The sequence below is a fragment of the Rhinatrema bivittatum genome, chromosome 15, assembly GCF_901001135.1.
Source record: "Rhinatrema bivittatum chromosome 15, aRhiBiv1.1, whole genome shotgun sequence".
Lineage (NCBI taxonomy): Eukaryota > Metazoa > Chordata > Amphibia > Gymnophiona > Rhinatrematidae > Rhinatrema > Rhinatrema bivittatum.
Window position 1 is genome coordinate 32,595,945 of NC_042629.1, and position 17,425 is coordinate 32,613,369.

The following is a 17,425-nucleotide window of genomic DNA, read 5'->3' on the forward strand; positions in this document are numbered from 1 at the left end:
GAAGACCTACCTGCCAGAGCCTTGTATAATTCTCTATGCACTGCATAAACGTACAGTTGGTGTTCTCACAGACTATGCAGCCCCATGTATTCTGCTGCAGCATGTTACGGTACGGCACCTAGAGAACATGGTCGTAGTGTCTTTGAATTGCTTTCAAACCAGTTTTATATACATTCCGTGATGGCGGGAAATAATTCATTTTGCAGTTTAAAATTACTAGTTTGGTGCCAGCTACCAGACTCATTGGGTAAGAAAGTTAATGGGGGACTATAGTGAACATTAAACTGATATCAGATGGATCTAGGTTATAAAGGACAGGCTGAGGTTGAGGCAGTTTTACATTGCAACAGAATAAGATAATAGATTGTGGCACATAAAGACCAAAATGCCCCATCTGGTTTGCCCAGTTGAGATTCCTTCACTTTGGTTAGATGCACATATAAATTCCAACATGCAACCTAATTTTACCTCACCTCGCAACCTTTTTTCTACCACTATCTGTTCCAAACATGGCCAGAATCCATTAGAATAATTTTTATTTTTTAATTATTTTTTTGCATTCCGCTTTTTTTGACACTTCAAAGTGGATTACATTCAGGTACTGGCCTCCACCACCTCTGCTAGTGATGGATTTAGAATTTTACTGCCCCTTGCACTGTTGATGGTGTCGCCCCCCCCCCCCCCCCCCCCCCCCCCCCCACCCACCACTTCCTCGGGAAGGTCAGACAACAGGGAGCATAAGATTTAGAGCATAGCCTCGGAGGCTTCTTCCCATCTTCAGCTTTGATTCTTCAGAGCCCAATACTTAATCCAACAGCCAGACCCCCTTCTATGTCCCTGTTATCAAATGTGATAACTCCCCCAGCCACCAAGGTTAGTGAAGTTCTGTAAAATATCCCGACCTCCCCGTGCTCACTGAAGTTATTACCTTTAGCCATGGTGCCGTCATGCGGGGCAGGCCAGTGTGGTGATACCACTGCTGGTTAGGGTTGTAACTCCCAATCTGTGCAGGTTATCTCGGTGCTTTCCCGGAGGCACCTTGCAAACCTAGCACTACCATTTCAGTTTGTAATGTATCCATCTCGCTCTGTATATGGTGCTTTATTACCTGCTACTAGGGATCCTCTGTGCTTATCTTATGCTTGTTTGAATGCTGTTACCAGATTTTGGTTTTCCCTCCGCCATCTCCTCCGTGGGTAATTCTGACTTCCTGAGACAGCAATGGCAAAGTCAGCCATTACATGCGAATACATTTCAGTCTTCATTCTGGTTAGGCAGAAGTTCAGGCTCGAAGACCTAAGCCTGACTATAATTTCCTTCCTGCAATGAGGCAAAACTAAAACTACTGCAGCTTGTCCCCTATTGCCTGCAACCATCTTGCAAGCCTGGTGCTGATTTTCTTTCTTCCATCCGAGTGTCCCACTCTTGCTTCATCACAATAGCCATGCGCCTCCTTTATACGTGGCTCTCAGGTCAGGTGTCAAGCAGGCTTCACCTCTTCGCCAATAATTTCCCGATTTTGGGGACTTTTGCATTTTTCATCCCTCCTTGACAGTTCTGCCCTTCGCCTCTTTGGGGATTGGTCCTGCTCAGAGTTCACTTCTGTTCTGGTCTCTCGCTTTTGTTTGCCCGTTGCAGTTTCAGGAAGGGAAGTCGCTGGGCATTGCCCCGGGGGGGGGGGGGGGGGTTCACGGTCTACGCAGAGGACAGTGTTGGAAGGAGCCCTCCCGGGCACGACCTTGCTGCCTTGAGTATTTGGGTGCATTTTGGATTTTTTTGGGGGGGGGACCGGCTCCCACCAGTAGGGCAACTACGCCCTGTTCTGAGGGACTGGAGTGCAGTTGTTTGGCTCTCCCTCAGCTAATAGTGGGATTTAAGTGCTGGGATTTTTTTTTTTGTATTTAAAGCTTTTATTAGCAAATGTATGAAACAACAATACAGCGTACAAGTAAAGTAAATACAAACAGCTTTTGAGAAGAGGGAGAGTTTTTCTGTTTTTTTTCTTCACTGATAGCCTATTCCAGATTCCTCTATGGGGAAGGATTTATGGACACTGATTCAGCGCCAAGGAGAAGAAAAATGGATAAAGAAACCTCTGCACCGGGGATTGTAATTCTTTTGTTGATGATGATGATGATGTTTGCCATTTTAGCATGGATTCTTTTCTTGATTTTTTTGTTGAACCCTATCCAATGGTTCCTGGCTGTTGAAGACAGCTATCAGTGAGTACTGACGTGGGAGCGTGGAGAGTGACTGGGTGTAGCAGCCACCACACCCCTCTAGGGCCCCGGAGGCTTGGACGTCCTCCCCGTCGGTGAATCCCGGCACCTAGGGCTGAAGTCTGGTGTATTTGAGCAGTGTGGAGATCCAGGGGTGAAACTGTGGCCCTGGACTTTGCTGTAGCCACAAACCAAGAGAAGGGTTACATCAGGTATCTAAGTGGCACAGAATGCACTTTCCTTGAAATCCAGGTCTGGCAGGTTAGACGTGGAATAGTTGATCAGCTGCATCTCAAGTCCGAGGCCTGTGTTGCTTTTTTTCTTTTCTACCCATGAAGGGGGTTGCTTTTCTTCCTGAATCATTACTGAACCAGTGCCCCAACATGACATCGGGGAACACTGTAACACTAATAGTGCCATCTTTTGGATAAAATGCTGAACAAGCTGCTATCTACTCCCTAAACATTGCAGATCTCTCCCAGCACTTTTTTCAGCGAGAATAAAAAAAAACAAAATGCTATTCCCAGTCTCCTGGCTTCGTTCCATCTCTATCGCCAAACCTCGCAATGGAAGTGAGTGTCCATCCTTTTGAGCAGGCACCCAGCAGCTTCAGGCAGTCTGGCGGAAATTATTCCCTAAACATGAGTTACGTGCCTTGTTTTCCCTGGAGTGGTTATAGGAGAAACGAGCCCAGGATCAAAAGTCCTTTCAGGTCTATCAGGTACCTAATAATGAACAAAGGAAAAAGTTAAATTTAGTGGCAGCGTAGAATGTGGTTTTTTTACTTTACTCTTCATGGCTTCTCTCCTTATTCATGTGTTTGCCATCACGTGAAAGAAATCCCAAATGCTAAGTCACCCTTAGTGAGTAGAAATGACCTTATGGTGCCCGGGATATCCTGTCACATCCTGGCCTGATGCTCCCTTAATCTTCCCTAATGATCTCTTGATTTAATTACTTCAGACCTCTGACCGGCAAGGGCAAAGCAAAGCGAGATGTTTTCCTCCGGCTGGCTGTCGTCTGCCTTTTCTAAGGCCACTGGTCAAGCTTTGCAGTTGGGATAGTGCTACAGGGCACGCAAGGCTCAAACCAAAAAGCTCTCAACAGCGGCATTTGAAGCAGTAAACGGCAGCCAGCCACCCAAGGCATGGGCAAACAAGTGCATCGGGGGAACTGGTGGTAGTGAGTGAGGGAAAAGGGGTGTCCACAAGACATTTAGGGGTGGGTTAAGTGCATCTAGGGATGAGCGAGTGTATGGGGGATGAGCATTAGGCGTTGGTTGGATTGTGGGTATGTCAAGAGGGGAGGGGAAAAATAAAACAGTTTTGATTGTTTCTCTAGTTTCTCTTTGAGAACAGAAAGCAAGACAACAAATATCATTATTTGTGTGTAGCTGTCTATGAAAACACATCCCTACTAGATATGTACCACCATAGAAGCCTATTTGGCTCAGTGCTCTGCACAGGAGCCATTAAGCATCCATTCCATAAAAGTAAGTTCTTCCAGATGATCTGTGGGACCAAACAAACTGCAGCCTGAGGCTTTGTCTCTTCCACAGCTGTGATAAAACAGGGGCATCACTGCTAGAGCCATACGCATCAAACCTGTGCAGGTAAGTGGGTAATAACCCCCGTTACATCTGCTAGCCTTCGTATAGCACTAGCACTTTGTAGAAATCCTTTATACTTTCACCTATATCAGCTGTGTGATGTGGATGGGAATCCTTTAAATTCCTCTGCAGCAGCATCCTAGTGCTCACGTACGTGGCACTATTGGTGGTTATGCCTGGGGCTTTCATGGCACACATTCTCCAACATGGTTTTCATCATTGCCTGACCAGAGAGAGAACCTACAAAATTAGTACAACTATTAACTAGGGCAAGGGTGGCCGACTCCGGTCCTTGAGAGCCACAAACAGACCACGTTTTACGGATAGCCACGGTGATTATGCATGAGATAAATTTCTGTGCACTGCCTCCATCGTAGGCAGATCTCTTTCGTGCATCTCCATTGTCGATATCCTTAAAACCTGGCCTGTTTGTGGCTCTTGAGGGCCGGAGTCGGCCACCCCTGAAATAGGGCATGAAGATTGTCTTCTTTTCGCTGCTGGTGCTCCTGGACCAATACTGGGACTTACAGAACATAACCCTGGAGGCTCCTCCTGCCCCCTTTTTTATTTTTTGCGTATTTATATATATTTGTTTTGCATGTTTACATATTTTATCCTTGATTGAAATGAATGTTGGGTGCATGGGTCTATTCATAGTCCCAAACAAAACCAAAGTTCCACCCACTATCTTTTTTTTCATTATTATTATTTTCTAAAACCTCACGATAATGAAACTCCTTTTCCTGAAACAGGGCACTTAAACTGTATCTGGAAATATTTATAGGACCGTCACATCAGGGGCTGACACATCGCAAAGCTTGTTGAGCAACTGAATCAGCCTCTGATCTGAAGGTCCTATAAATACTTCCAGATACAGTCTAAGTGCACTGTTTTGGGAAAAGAAGTTACATTATCGTGAGTTTAAAAAAAAAAAAAAAAAAAAAGAGAGAGTGGGTGGAACTTTGTTTTTGTTTGGTATCACTATAGTTTCCACTTTCGGACTGTGTGGGGTTAGGCGTCTATTAATAGTCCAGCATTTCAGGTTAAGATGCCTCCTAACTTTTAGGAAAGGACTTAAGACTTGGTTATTCAAGCAAGCTTTCCCAGACACAATCTAATGACACAATCCAAGGACTCAATCCAAGGACTCCCCAAAACATTCAACCATTAACAATACCATTTGTACATAGTATTTAATTAATTTAATTTGTATTTTGTCTAACCAGTTATTCTTTCCTATCTCTTCCTTCTTCTCCAAGTTCTGTGACCCTTGTTAATTGTAACTGTTTCCTTCGATCACCACAGTTTTAGTTTGATGTATTTAATGCACCCCGTTTCATGTAAACCAGCAAGATATGTCCTCATGATTGCCGGTATATAAAAACCTTAAATAAATAAATAAATAAATAAATAAATAAAAGATGTATTAATGTTACGTCCTTTTCCTTGTTTTGTGATTCAGACCAGTACTAGAGAGGCCAGGAACCCATTGTTAGCGCAGGGGAGTGCATTGTGCCTCAAACATACTAGCCTTTTGGTGGGGTGAGACACATTATGGATGGGGGGGAGGGGCTGCAAGACCACCAGGACTGCCCTCCATTAGCCTCTTCCTTGCCGGTTCACCAGAGCAGAGAGAAGTCAGGATCAGGCACTGCCCATCTGCCTTCTCCTCCTTGTCCAGTGACGGAGAGAGAAGCAGAGGATGAGCAGAGCTGTCTGCATCCTTCCTCTCCGCTGGAGTCAGGACCAGACGGGGCCATCTATCCTCAGGCTTCCCCAACCATGAAGTAGCGAGGAGCCAGAGAGAAAAATCATTTGCCCCATAACCGCCAGGATGAGCCGGAAAGGAGCGGAAGCCACCTGCTCCATCGCTGCCAAAAGAGAACTGAACCAGGGATGTTTCCTGTCAGTGGGTAAGATTAGTTAATCAAGGTGGGTAAAATAATTAAAATTTGGGAGCAAGGCCTCAAAACCCACATGATGTGCTAAAGGTTGAGATCTACCGTAGGCGCATCCAAGAGTGCGAGCCACCTAGTCCATGTTGGTTAGCAGGGTTGTGAGTTTATATCTTTCTGCTGCAGCAAGTCTACGATATCCACTGCCTGTCTTTGATTGCACTATTTGTGCTGTAGAGGGTTTTTCAAAGGGATTTCTGTGGCTGAAGTGGTGATTCACCCATAGAACTGCATGACTAATAGGCATGTAAAACTGTGTGCATGCATGCGTGCGCACGTAAGGGCAGATTTTTAAAAAGTACGCCCGACCGACGCAAACAGGAGTACGCCAGATTTTAATAGATATGCCCGTAGCAGCGCATATCTTTTAAAATCAGGGGTCGGCGTGCGCAAGGCTGCGCAAAAATCGGCAGCCTGCGCGCACCGAGCCGTACAGCCTGCCTCCGTTCCCTCCGAGGCTGCTCCGAAAATGGAGCGACCTCGGAGGGAACTTTCCTTCCACCTCCCCGCACCTTCCCCTCCCCTCCCTTCCCCTACCTAACCCGCCCCCCAGCCCTATCTAAACCCCCCCTACCTTTGTTTGAAAAGTTACGGCTGCTGTCCGCGCGATTCCCCGGCCTGGGAGCAGTTTCGGAGGCCTCGGCCACGCCCCCGAAATGCCCCCGGGCCGGAACCACGCCTGCGGCCCCGCCCCGAGATGATGCGCCGCCGCGACATGCCCCCGACACGCCCCCCCAGGAAAGCCCCGGGACTTACGCACGTCCCAGGGCTTGCGGGCGCCGCCGAGCCTATTCAACATAGGCTCGGCGTGCGCAGGGGGAACTTGGGGCAGGTTTTCGGGGGGTACGCGCGACTCTTACACGCGTACCCCTTTGAAAATCTGCCCCATACTTTTATATGCATGGGGATGAGGGGCTCCAGAGGTGGAGTCTGGAGGTGGGTGGGACTTACACTCGCACTTTTTAATTAAAGTATGCACATAAATTCTCTGGGCACACCAAACAGCAGGTGCAATCATGAGCGAGTAGCTTTGTCATGATAATTTTCAAAGTGGAACTTGTGTGAAGCAGCAGCAAAGTGAAGAGCCACCGAGGCACCTGTTCAAGCCCCTGCCCTTAGTAGCAGAGAGGATCCTCGGCTTCGAAGTCACATCATTATGAGGAGAGAAGCCAGCCTGCCGGCTCATTTACCTTCAAGACGCTGAGTGCATAAAGGGCGTTTTTACCTAAAATCACTTGTAACCCTTTTTCGGAGGGAGCACTGTCTCCCAAATGGCCATAACAGGATTTGTTTCTTGGGGGGCACATTTCCCCTCTCTCTGCTTGTCCCCAGGTGTGTGTGGACCTTCCAGGCCCGGGCGGTGCCCTGGAATCCCTCCTGGTGTGTCCTCCCGTGCCGTATGTGAGCGGGAATGCTGCAGGGAGCAGGCAGGACACGGACTGGGTGTTCAACTTAAACTTTAGATTAAATAAACAAATGTACAATCACGGAGACAACTGTGCTGCCCCTGGGGTATTTACAGCGCAGACTCTTCTTCCTTTCCTCTCTGTGGGTGTCCTCAGTGTCGGTTCCCGGGTTAGAGCTCATTCCTCAGGGAGTGAGAGAATAAGAAATCCCGGTTGGGCAGGGAAATCCCTTATGTGTGCGGACCACCCCCTGAGTCTCAAAATCGTATCTGAGGTCCACACAAGTCCGGTTCTTCCCCAGCCTGGGTCCAGATGGGGTCTCCAAAAGGTCTTGCCTCTGCTCTCAGGACTGCTTCTGAGGTGACCTCTCGTTAGGCCGAGAAAATTGAACAGGCTAATATCGCCCAGCTTCAACCGTGAGGAGGGGGGCGGCACGAAACCTCCTCACACACCAAAAAGGGCGAAAAACTTTCAAGGCCCAAAAACTTCACTTCTGAAATGAGGAGTCACTGCTGCCCTTCCACGTCAGGGAAAAGGGTTACCCAGCAGTGGTGTACTGGGGGGAGGGGGGGGAGGGGGGAGGGCCCAAGGCCTCAAGGCCTCCAGGCCTCCAGGTGCCAGGCTGTAAGGGGGGGGGGGGTGTCTGTGGGCCTTTATTTGCCAGCAGAATTGGTAAACCTTGGCTGCTGAGACATCCCATCTCGCCCAGCAGCCAAACTGAAGGAGGCTGCCGGCAATGTCCCCTCTAAGCTGGGTGTGTACAGGGCCACGCACAGCTTCCCTCTCCTCTCCACTGCACAGAAAGACCAGCGCGGCCACGGCGGAGCTCATCCCCCACCGTGGCCGAACCAGAGAAGTGGCTTTTGGCTTCCGAGGGATCCCATCCCACCCAGTGGCCCAACTGGAGGAGGCTCTGTGGCTGTCGGGGGAACCCTGACGCTACACGATAGAATCCCCCTGATGCAGGCTCTCGAAGCACGGTCCCGTGTCGGGGAGTTGGGTTTTCAGAAAGAAACAAGATAAGTGCATTTTATCTGCATAATACTGAAAAAAAAAAACCAACAACAAAAAAAATAACTTTTGGCCTATGAATAAACAAAAGTCAAATGCAGGTGGTTCGTTGCCGGGAGTGGCTGTATTGATGGTTATTAACTTGTAAAGAGTCCTACCCTAGCCCATAAGAGAGTAACCTAGGAAACGTCAGCAAATAAATATCAAAATGGTCCTTCCAGTCTCTATTCATTTATATCCCCTAGCCCCACAGCGTTTTGAATTCTGTTACCGTTCTTGCCCTCACCATCCTTCTGGGAGGGCATCCATCTCGCTTTGCCAGGAAAAAACATTTCCTGATCTTGTTCCTGAGTCTCCCCCCGCCTTGGAGTTTCATGTCCTGACCTCTAGCTCTACGGCTTCCTTTGCATCAGAAGAAGGTTACATTCTTGTGCATTGTTTGTTTAAAAAGTCGTATCCTATCCGCCCCCCTCTCTCCTCTTCTCTAGGATACACACATTTAGCCCCTCAGGCCTCCACGCCCGTGTCTTTTGGTGCAGACCTGCACCAGTTTAGTTGCCTCTCTCTGGGCCGCCTCCATCCTGTCTCTATCCTTTTTTTTGAGATGAGGTCTCCAGGTACTCCAGGCGAGACCTCACCAATGATCTGTCCAGGGACATTATCACCTCCTTTTTATTTTTTTTCCTGCTGGTTATCCCTCTCTCTAAGCAGCCCTCTGGCCCCCCCAGTCCCTGTCTTGTCACATTGCTTCGCGGTCTTCAGATCATCAGATGCTGTCACCAGGAGGTCCCCCTCCCAGGCCCGTGCACATCAGTCTCTCACCATCCCCCAACCCGTAGGGCTCCGTAAAATAAGTTAAAGGTGTTTAAGGGTTTCAGAGCTTGGAATACGCAGGAAAGGACTAGAACATGTGAGACTAATTGGACAGGAGTGATGTTGCCAGGGCACAGCCAAAGCTAAAGAGCCTGAAATAGCAAAACGAAGAGTTAAGCAGCCTTCAAAGAAAAGTCCCTGGATGTACAGCTTAAACAAACTGCTTGGTGGTTCTCTATAAAACATGGGCCTCCTGCTCACTGCTCACGCCTGGGAGGAGGGGTTTCTGCAGTTAGCTCCTGGTGAATTGATGGAAACCCCAGCCCTTACCCATGAGTAGTGAACAAAACCTTTAGCTAATAGGCCTTCCCGATAATAAATTCTGAATTTTTCTGCTCCATTGTCGGAGTGGAGCAAAGCCAAGCCCCTTTTTTTTTGACCACTATGACTTCCAAATACAGTAAAATCATATGCATATGTCAAACTGTATGGCCAATTTCTAGTGAATTTTGCAGGCTCGAGAGGAAATGGCTTGAAACAGTGACATCAAATTTAAATTTTGTCAGATTCAGTCAGGATTAATTACAATTAAACCTAATTTACTTACCATAGAATTAGCATAGGCCTTTGTTATGAGTACATAAAATCTGCATAGGCACTGGCTGTTGCGTAGCAACGAGCTCGGATTTTAAACAGCAGAAATTCAGTTTCGGAAATTGGGCTTAGTCTGCATTCTGCAAATGCCTCCCTATTAACATCACATTTGCTTTACCTGGGTTCACCCTCGGCTACAGAGCACCCAGCTGTGTGATGCAGGTTGCCCCCATCTTCAGCTCTCCTCTCTCTCGCTCATTCCTCTCCCTGCTCTGTTTCCCTATCAGCTCTGCTCTCTGCCAGCCTCCTCTCCTTGTCCCAGCTGATTGGCCTTCAGCTTCCTCCTGTCCCTCTCTCCTCTCTCCTCTCCTCTCTCCTTGTCCCCGTCCTCGTCTCTCTCTCTCTCCGTGCCCTTCCTCTCGCCACCTCGTGTCTTTACTGAGCCGTACGTGCTCCTGAAATTGAGGGCTAGTGGTTTATTACACTAAGGAAGCCTTACATAAATATATAATATGTTACCCATTAGGTAAACAGCCTCATTGATCATGGTGAAAGTGTTTACCATATGTAACCCACGAGCAGGAAAATTAAGAGTGATCGAAAAATGTTTCCACTCTACCTGGGCAAGACATCTATATTCCGTTTCTATCTCATGTCAATAGCTTTTTTTTTTTTTTTTAATTGTACTGTTATTTTGGCTAATGATAACTCTGACGCTTAGGGGAAGATTTTAAAAGGAGCGCGTGTGTCCATGTGCGCGCAGTTCCCAGTGTGCGCACATGGACGCAGCGATTTTATAACATGAGTGTGCCGGCGCGCGCAAATTATAAAACCAGTTGGCCGTGCGGGCTGCGTGCGTAAGGGGGGGGGTGTGAATCATAGTAAATTACGTGCGGCGACGCAGTCGAGCCTCTCCCAGTTCCCTCCCAGTCCGCTCCAATTAAGGAGCGGACTGGGAGGGAAGTTTCCTATCCCTATCCCTACCCCTACCCTTCCTCCCTCTTCCCCTCTCCACCCCAACCCCTAAATTTTTTCTATCCTTTTTTTTTGTTTGTTTCGGAACTTCAGGCCCGGAGCTGAAGGAAGTTGCTGGCTGGCGCATGAGTCATCAGGACAGCGAAAAATGGCGCTGTCCCGGCCTGCCCCCCGCCCCTCCGGCCCGCCCCTTGGGAGAGGCCCGGCACTTGTGCACGTATCGGGCTCTTCGCGTGTGGTTGGGCCCATTTTAAAAGGCACGCGGCGCATGCAAGGCCCGACCATGCGCGTAAATCCCGTTTTTTTTGTGCGCAAGGGCCTTTGAAAATGTGGCCTTCAGTGTGCCTTTGTGATATCATCAACCGCTGTGAAAACTGCCTAGTTTGATGTAAATCGGGGCATCGCTGGGTGGTATGGGCACATAGGGCCCATACCACAATCCTATTTGAAAGTGCCCCGAATCTCAGGGCTTTTCGTGGGGTAAGGGGGAGTCACGGCGATTCTGTGTGTCACTTTTTTTTTTTTTCATTGAAAACAGCATGGGTAGAGCTGAAAATGTAATCAGTCTCTCAGCTGTGTTATATCCCACTCCCAACTTAAATGTGCCCCCCGGAAATGTCTCCTGTTCAAGGCTGCATGCGGCGGAAGAAGATGCATGGAGGGAGGGTGGGTTTTTTTCACATCAACGATTAATGTGGGTAAAACACCTTTCATAGGGGGGTAAATGACTTCCAAGATTGCCCTTTTAACGGATTGCTCAGATGTTCCTTTTATGATGGCTTTTGAACATTAATGAACTTGTATATTCTCCGAGAGCCCATTACAACACATCAGCAAACAGAAAGATTTCATCTGAAAGGTAGGAAGGGCTAAAAAAAAAAAATGCTTAGGTTTGAATTACCTTGGGCACAAAATCCACTTCTGAATAGCATTCTTGGTCAGGAAATTTTGCTGGAAGAGGATAATGAAATCCTGTAACAGAAGGATGGGGAAATACATGAGACCAATAAAAGAGTTCACGTGTGTTCATTGTGTGGCTGACGATGTATGTGTAAGTGTGGGGGGTGTGGAAGGTCAGAAAATGACTTGGATGTTTGTAATTGGGTCACATTGTTATTAATGCTTTTGATTATTCCCAAATACTCTTGTGATTGTTGTCTGATATTTATTTTGTGGTTGTTTATTTTCAACTGTACCAACTGAAATAATCTAAAAAATAAATAAAATAGCAAGAAGTCTTCTTTTCTAAAGACAGTTTTAAACCTTTTCTGGGATGACTAAAACACTGCTTCGTGTATTGTTCTGGAAGCAAAGGATTGTTTTGGTTGCACTCCTTAACAAAGACGCGACGGGGGCATTACTTCTGAATCCATACGGCTCCATTAAAAGCCCCTTCTGAGCAGTCTCTAAGTTGCAAGGGGTGTCCTAAATTTTATGGGGTTGATTGAAAGGCTCGCCTCTCTGCAGCCGCATCTGTCCAATCTCTTGGGACTTGATGATCTTCGGTCTCTCCGTAGGAAGTACCCAATGGTTGTGTGGTACTGATAGTCCAGTACGACTGAGCCGAGGGTTACCATCCTACCCCAGGTCAACTGAAGAGGGTGACCTAATCCTGATTCTGCCCCTCGGCACGCATGGAATAGCAGTTCTGCTTTTTGTAGGGAAACCAATGGGTAAAATCCATGCATGCAACAGGGCAAAACCAGGACTGGATGAAGCCTTTTTGTTTGGCTTGGGAGTGAGGTGGCAAACCGAGATTGAGCTACGATCACTAAATCCATTTATCTTCAAACTAACGTTGTCTTTAATGCTAAAAGAGGAGGGAGTTATGCATAGGCGCGCGGCCACTTAAAATTGTGCTTACGTGTGCGCGTGGTCAGGCTATTTTACAACATGAGCGCATATGTTATATTTTCTTTCCAAATTCCCATCTCTGTCATGCCGTGTGTGCAGGGGATAGATCTCGTCTGTCTCCCCACCCCCACTCCATACCTCCCTGTGGGGGAGATTTACTAAGCTGCAGTTTTTTCCCCCCTGCAGTAAAAATCACCGCAGCACTTGCAAGGTTGGTAAATCCTGTGGTAACTTTGCAAGGGTTGGGGCGGCGAGGAACATTGCGCGTTCCCAGGTGCAGCGAGGTGGAAAGGTGTTCGCGTATCCTGGGGCTGCTTCCTTTTAGAGGATCCGTTGGGCCCTAGTCTCACCCCACCCCCTGGTCCGAGTGATCACATCCTTGGGAGTCTGATGGGACCTCCCTCTTCTATCTCCCCTACCACACCCTGAAATGGCTAAAGTCTAAAAAATGTAAAAGTGATCCGGTCCCAGCCCCAATCCCCAGTATTTATGCATTACCTCCTTTGTGCTAAAAAAAAAAAAAAAGTGTCCCAGCATCTACTGCCACTCACCTGGCAAGGGTCCTTGCCTTCTGGGCACCTCTGGAATATATCCAGGGTTTTCTTTCCCGGTATACTCCTGTGCTCTGGAGCCGTTTTCCTTGGATTTCTCAGCCGAAACTTTCCTGGAGACGCAAATGTAAGAAACTGCAGAAAGCTTTGCTAAGAGCCTGCTTTTGTTGCCTGGGGCCTTCCTTAATCTCAGTCACCGTTAGCAGGCGACTGTTCTCAATTTCAGCCTCCCGTTCCATCCCATAGTGCATCATGCAAGCCTTCGTCTTATCACACGCATGGGCCTGTAGATAGTGCTGAATAGAGTTTAAAGTTTATGTCTCCTAAAATAAAATGTGGAGTAGCTGTGGTCTAGTGGTTGGGGTAGAGCTGTTGCTGTAGCTCGTGTCTAGTGCCTGACCCAGGTGCAATGCAGAATGGTCTATAAATGGCTGTAACTGCAAACAGTCCAGAGATAAATGAACCAGCAACAAAACAACTGACCTCAGAAGCAAAAAAGGGGCTGGGCAGTTAAAGCAGGAAGAATTTTGTGTATCCCTAGGAGTAAGATACAAGAAACAGGTGAACTATTATTAGGGCTCTGTTGGGACCTCGTGACCCGGACTGGCCACTGTCGGAGACGGGATGCCGAGCTCGATGGACCTTGGTCTGACCCAGCCTGGCACTTCTTATGCTCTTAATCTATCAGCCGTTAATAATGAAGAAAGCCTTGTAGCCCAACCCAGAGGAGGCAAAGCAAGAAACAGCTCAACATACAACGTCACAACCAGAGGTAAAGGGATGTGCAGGCGAGTAAATGACATGAAAAGCCCGTAGTGCGGCTTCAGCACCTGACGGGGCAGCGTGCTAGGGGAAAGAGATGAGTCCCAGGTCCCCCTCTGTTCCCATGCCTCTGTGTGACTGGAGGCTGTTTATGGCTCCAAGCATTTGTTCCTGCTCTCCTGTTAGAAGCTTTTGCAGATTGCAGGTACCAGGCCCTCCTCTCCGGAGCACTGAGCTGAAGTATTAAAAGGTACTGCGCACTGGCTGGACATGGGGGGGAGGGGGAGAGCAATGTTCAAAGCCATTAAGCTGGGTAAAGTGCCCTGGCTGAAAATTGTGCTCCACTGGCCAGGTAAAAGTAGGTGTGGCCTTCCCTCCTGGCTGATTCTTGTCTGTGTTCTCCCCACCTAACTCTCAGCTTAGCTGGCCAGGCTGCCTGCTCAGGAAGGGACAGCGCCTGAAGGTGTTCCTAATCCTGCCTGGGGTAGGTTTATATCTGTACATAGATGGATATATAATACTGGTGTGACAGACTATGCTCCTGGGATGAGGGAGAGAGAATGGCAGTCATCCGATGATTACCAGAGATGGACTGCACCATCCCTAGGTCCCCTCGAGAATGAAAAAGATCATCAAAAACAAGACGTCTCCCAGCAAATTTTGGGTGGTCTCAGAATGCAGCTAACAAAACTTCAGGTTTTGGGTTGGGGTTTTTTTTCCCAGAAAGCATTCAATTAACTTTAGCTGATGCCTTCATTTGTGCTGGCTGCATTTGAGAAACACTGGCCTAAAACAAAAAAAAAAAGAAATCAAAAGCTCGCCAGGCTTTCAGATTATGGATCTCCCACATGAGACTAATTTGGTGCAGAAGGCCCTCTTGTGGTAACATCTCAAACTGCACGTACTAAACCGTTCATCTAGTCCAGGGTCATTAATCCCCATAGACACTAAGGGGCCGATGCAATACCATGCGCAGCGGCTAGCGCACGGTTTAACACGCGATTGTACGCGCGTCCATAACCCTTGATTCAATACGGGGATTCGTGCATCCAAACTCCACGTCCAAATCACCGCGTGGCTAATTGCGCTCATCGCATGTAAATTCCATGTAGACGAGGTTATTAGGTAATTCCCGCGATGCAAGAAATCTCCCGGGCGGCCAATGCGCCCATTGCAACGCGGCAAATTTTACGCCAGCCTAGCACTGGCGTAAAGGTCTGCCACACTCAAGGGTGCATTGAAAAAAAAAAAAGAAAAATCCTGCTTTCTGTGATTCCTCCTAATAGTATCGTAGCGATCCTAAGTAGGAGGAACCAAATAAAGCAGATTTAGTTTAAAAAAAAAAAGGTTTTTGAAAAAGGAAAACTTCTGGTCGCCCAATAGACCCACCCTAGATACAGGGTCCGGGCCGTGCATCTTCTGCGTGTTTTCGCCGGTCGTGGGAGGTAACGGATGCTCCTAGATTGAGCGTCCGTCTTCCCAACCCACTTGACAGCCGCCTCTCCTGTGCACCCTATGCCGCGGAGGTGCTAGGGACGCGCACATTTCCCCTACCGCCTCCTTTTTTGCGTGACCCCTCATTTAAATATTGCCTCGCATGCCCAGGTGGCTGGGAGCGTGTTAGGAAAGCGGGCACTCGACACTGAGCACCTGTTTTCCATGCACAAATATTGCATGGGCCCCAAAGTGTTAGAACACCCTCACCACCTCCAATGCAAACCGGCAGAGGTGAGTAAATCATACATTCATCTGTTTCCTCTCTCGCGCGTACCGTTGCTCTCTCCTTGCACGAGCCAAACTGTCTGTCAGTCTCTAGACCTAACCTAGCAGGAAAGGATCAACAGATCATGCAGGGTGGAGCGAGGACATTTCTCAGGCAAAACCTAGGATGCTGAAGTCAAACTTGGTTTGCTGTTGTAAGAAATGCGGTCAGTCAAGAAATACACTAAACTAAACTTGAGAACAAGCCATTTTAATATAAAAATGATGTATTTACCACATTTCCTGTTGATGATGGGGATTATGTTGCCTGATCCAGTCCTGGTTTTATCTCACGGCAAACATGGAGACTTGCTTTTCTTAGGAAAATCAGACTTACAAGTCCGTGCAGGCCACAGCGTAAAGCCAGGACCGGATCAGCATAAACAGAGCCTGCCGTGCATCCCTCAGTCCCTCTTCTGACCTGACTGCCCTGCAGTCCCCAGCCGGCATAGGACTGAGCCAGCTTGGCATAGGAATCTGACTTGCCTTAAAGTACCAAACACAAGCCAAACCAAAGTAGGAAGCACAGAAAAGAAAGCAGTTTGCCCTCCGTAAAATTAAAATAATCCATGTTCCAAGTGGTTAGATTTCTCTTTGCTTATTCCTTCGTGGCTTGGCTTTCTTTGAATTCCAGGACTGCCTCCTCATTTCTCTTTTCCTCCTCCTCTCCCATTCCTTGTTTCTCCTCCTTTTTTCTATGTGCAGTAGGCACCCTACACCTCTCCCCGTACTTGCAGCCTTGTTTTCCCCCCATCAGCTCTTCTCCCCCCCCCCCCATCCCAGCCTAGGTTTACTGCTTCATCCCAGGCCAGCTGTAGAGGTTGATCCGGTCCTGGTTTTGCCCCGTTGCATGCACAGATATCGAGTTCTGATTTTGCCATTGATTGCACTAAGGGAATCAGAATTTCAAATCCGTGCATGCAATGGACTAAAACCAGGCCTGGATCAGACAAAGTGGCAATCCTCTCCTCACCTCTTTTCTTGTCCTGCTAGTTTCCTCTCCCTGCCACCCTCCTTAGCACCTACACATATATTGCTAAGAGTGTGAAAACAAATACACTAACATGGAATAGATTGCTAACTTGAAAATAAAACAATATTTTATACCTTTTATTGTCTTGTTTTATTTTCCTTACTGTATTATTCTCACTCTCTCCTCATGCCTCCTTTTTCCTGGTTCCTCTTTTCATTTCAGTTTTCGCTGTCTCACCTTCTTTCCCCCTCAGTCATCGCTCCATCTCCATTTCTCTTCCCTTCATTGCCTCCTGTTCTCTTCTCTGTCCTATGCAGCTCTTCTCACGTCTTTCAGCTGCACAGGACAGAGAAGAGAATTGCTCACATCGTTCATCTGCAATTCTTCACTCTGTCCTCCTACCCCTCTTATTTTTCATTCTCTCCCTCTCCACTTTCCTCTAATATCTTTCCATCTCCACCTCATCTCTCACCTCTGTAATTACTTCTTTAATACCCCTTCCCTCCACTGTCTTCCCTCTCTCTTCCCTCCCATCCCCAGCCTGTCTCCCACGTCCACCTTCCATTTTCAGCTTCTTTTCCATCTATCTCCTGTCTCTTTCTCTCTTGTCCTCTCCCTATCTGTTGGAAATCAATGCTCTCCCTCCCGTCCTCCCTGGAGAATCCCTCCTTTCTGAGCTAATCAAAGAGCTGGGTGCCCATTCCTCCACACCCAGTTGCCACATGCGGTCTGGGCCAGCACCCCCGGTATTTTCAGAATTTGCAGCTGGCACTTCCTGACTGTGTTGATCTCACAAAGCACAAGATCAGCACAGTTCGTGCCAGCCTGTGAGTTTTGGTGCAGAGTGCTCAGGAGCAGAGGAATGGGCTCCTTCCACTGAAGCCAGCCTTGTGGGGGAGAGGCCAGAGAGTATTCTGGAGAAGGCAGTCTCTTGTGGCCGTG

General features: G+C 47.9%; 1 protein-coding gene across 3 annotated transcripts in view; it reads right to left on the reverse strand.

The window, feature by feature from the left end:
• Nucleotides 1-707: 707 nt before the first annotated feature.
• The window catches only part of IGSF5 (immunoglobulin superfamily member 5), a 70,816-nt gene continuing 54,098 nt past the window's right edge, over nucleotides 708-17,425 (reverse strand). For all 3 annotated transcript variants that reach the window (XM_029579017.1, XM_029579016.1, XM_029579018.1), the window contains 3 exons: nucleotides 12,988-13,100; nucleotides 11,484-11,554; nucleotides 708-2,944 (listed from right to left, as the gene is read on the reverse strand). In XM_029579017.1, the coding sequence (XP_029434877.1) occupies nucleotides 2,855-2,944; nucleotides 11,484-11,554; nucleotides 12,988-13,100 (274 nt within the window). In that variant the 3' untranslated portion in view covers nucleotides 708-2,854. The remainder of the gene's footprint in view (nucleotides 2,945-11,483; nucleotides 11,555-12,987; nucleotides 13,101-17,425) is intronic.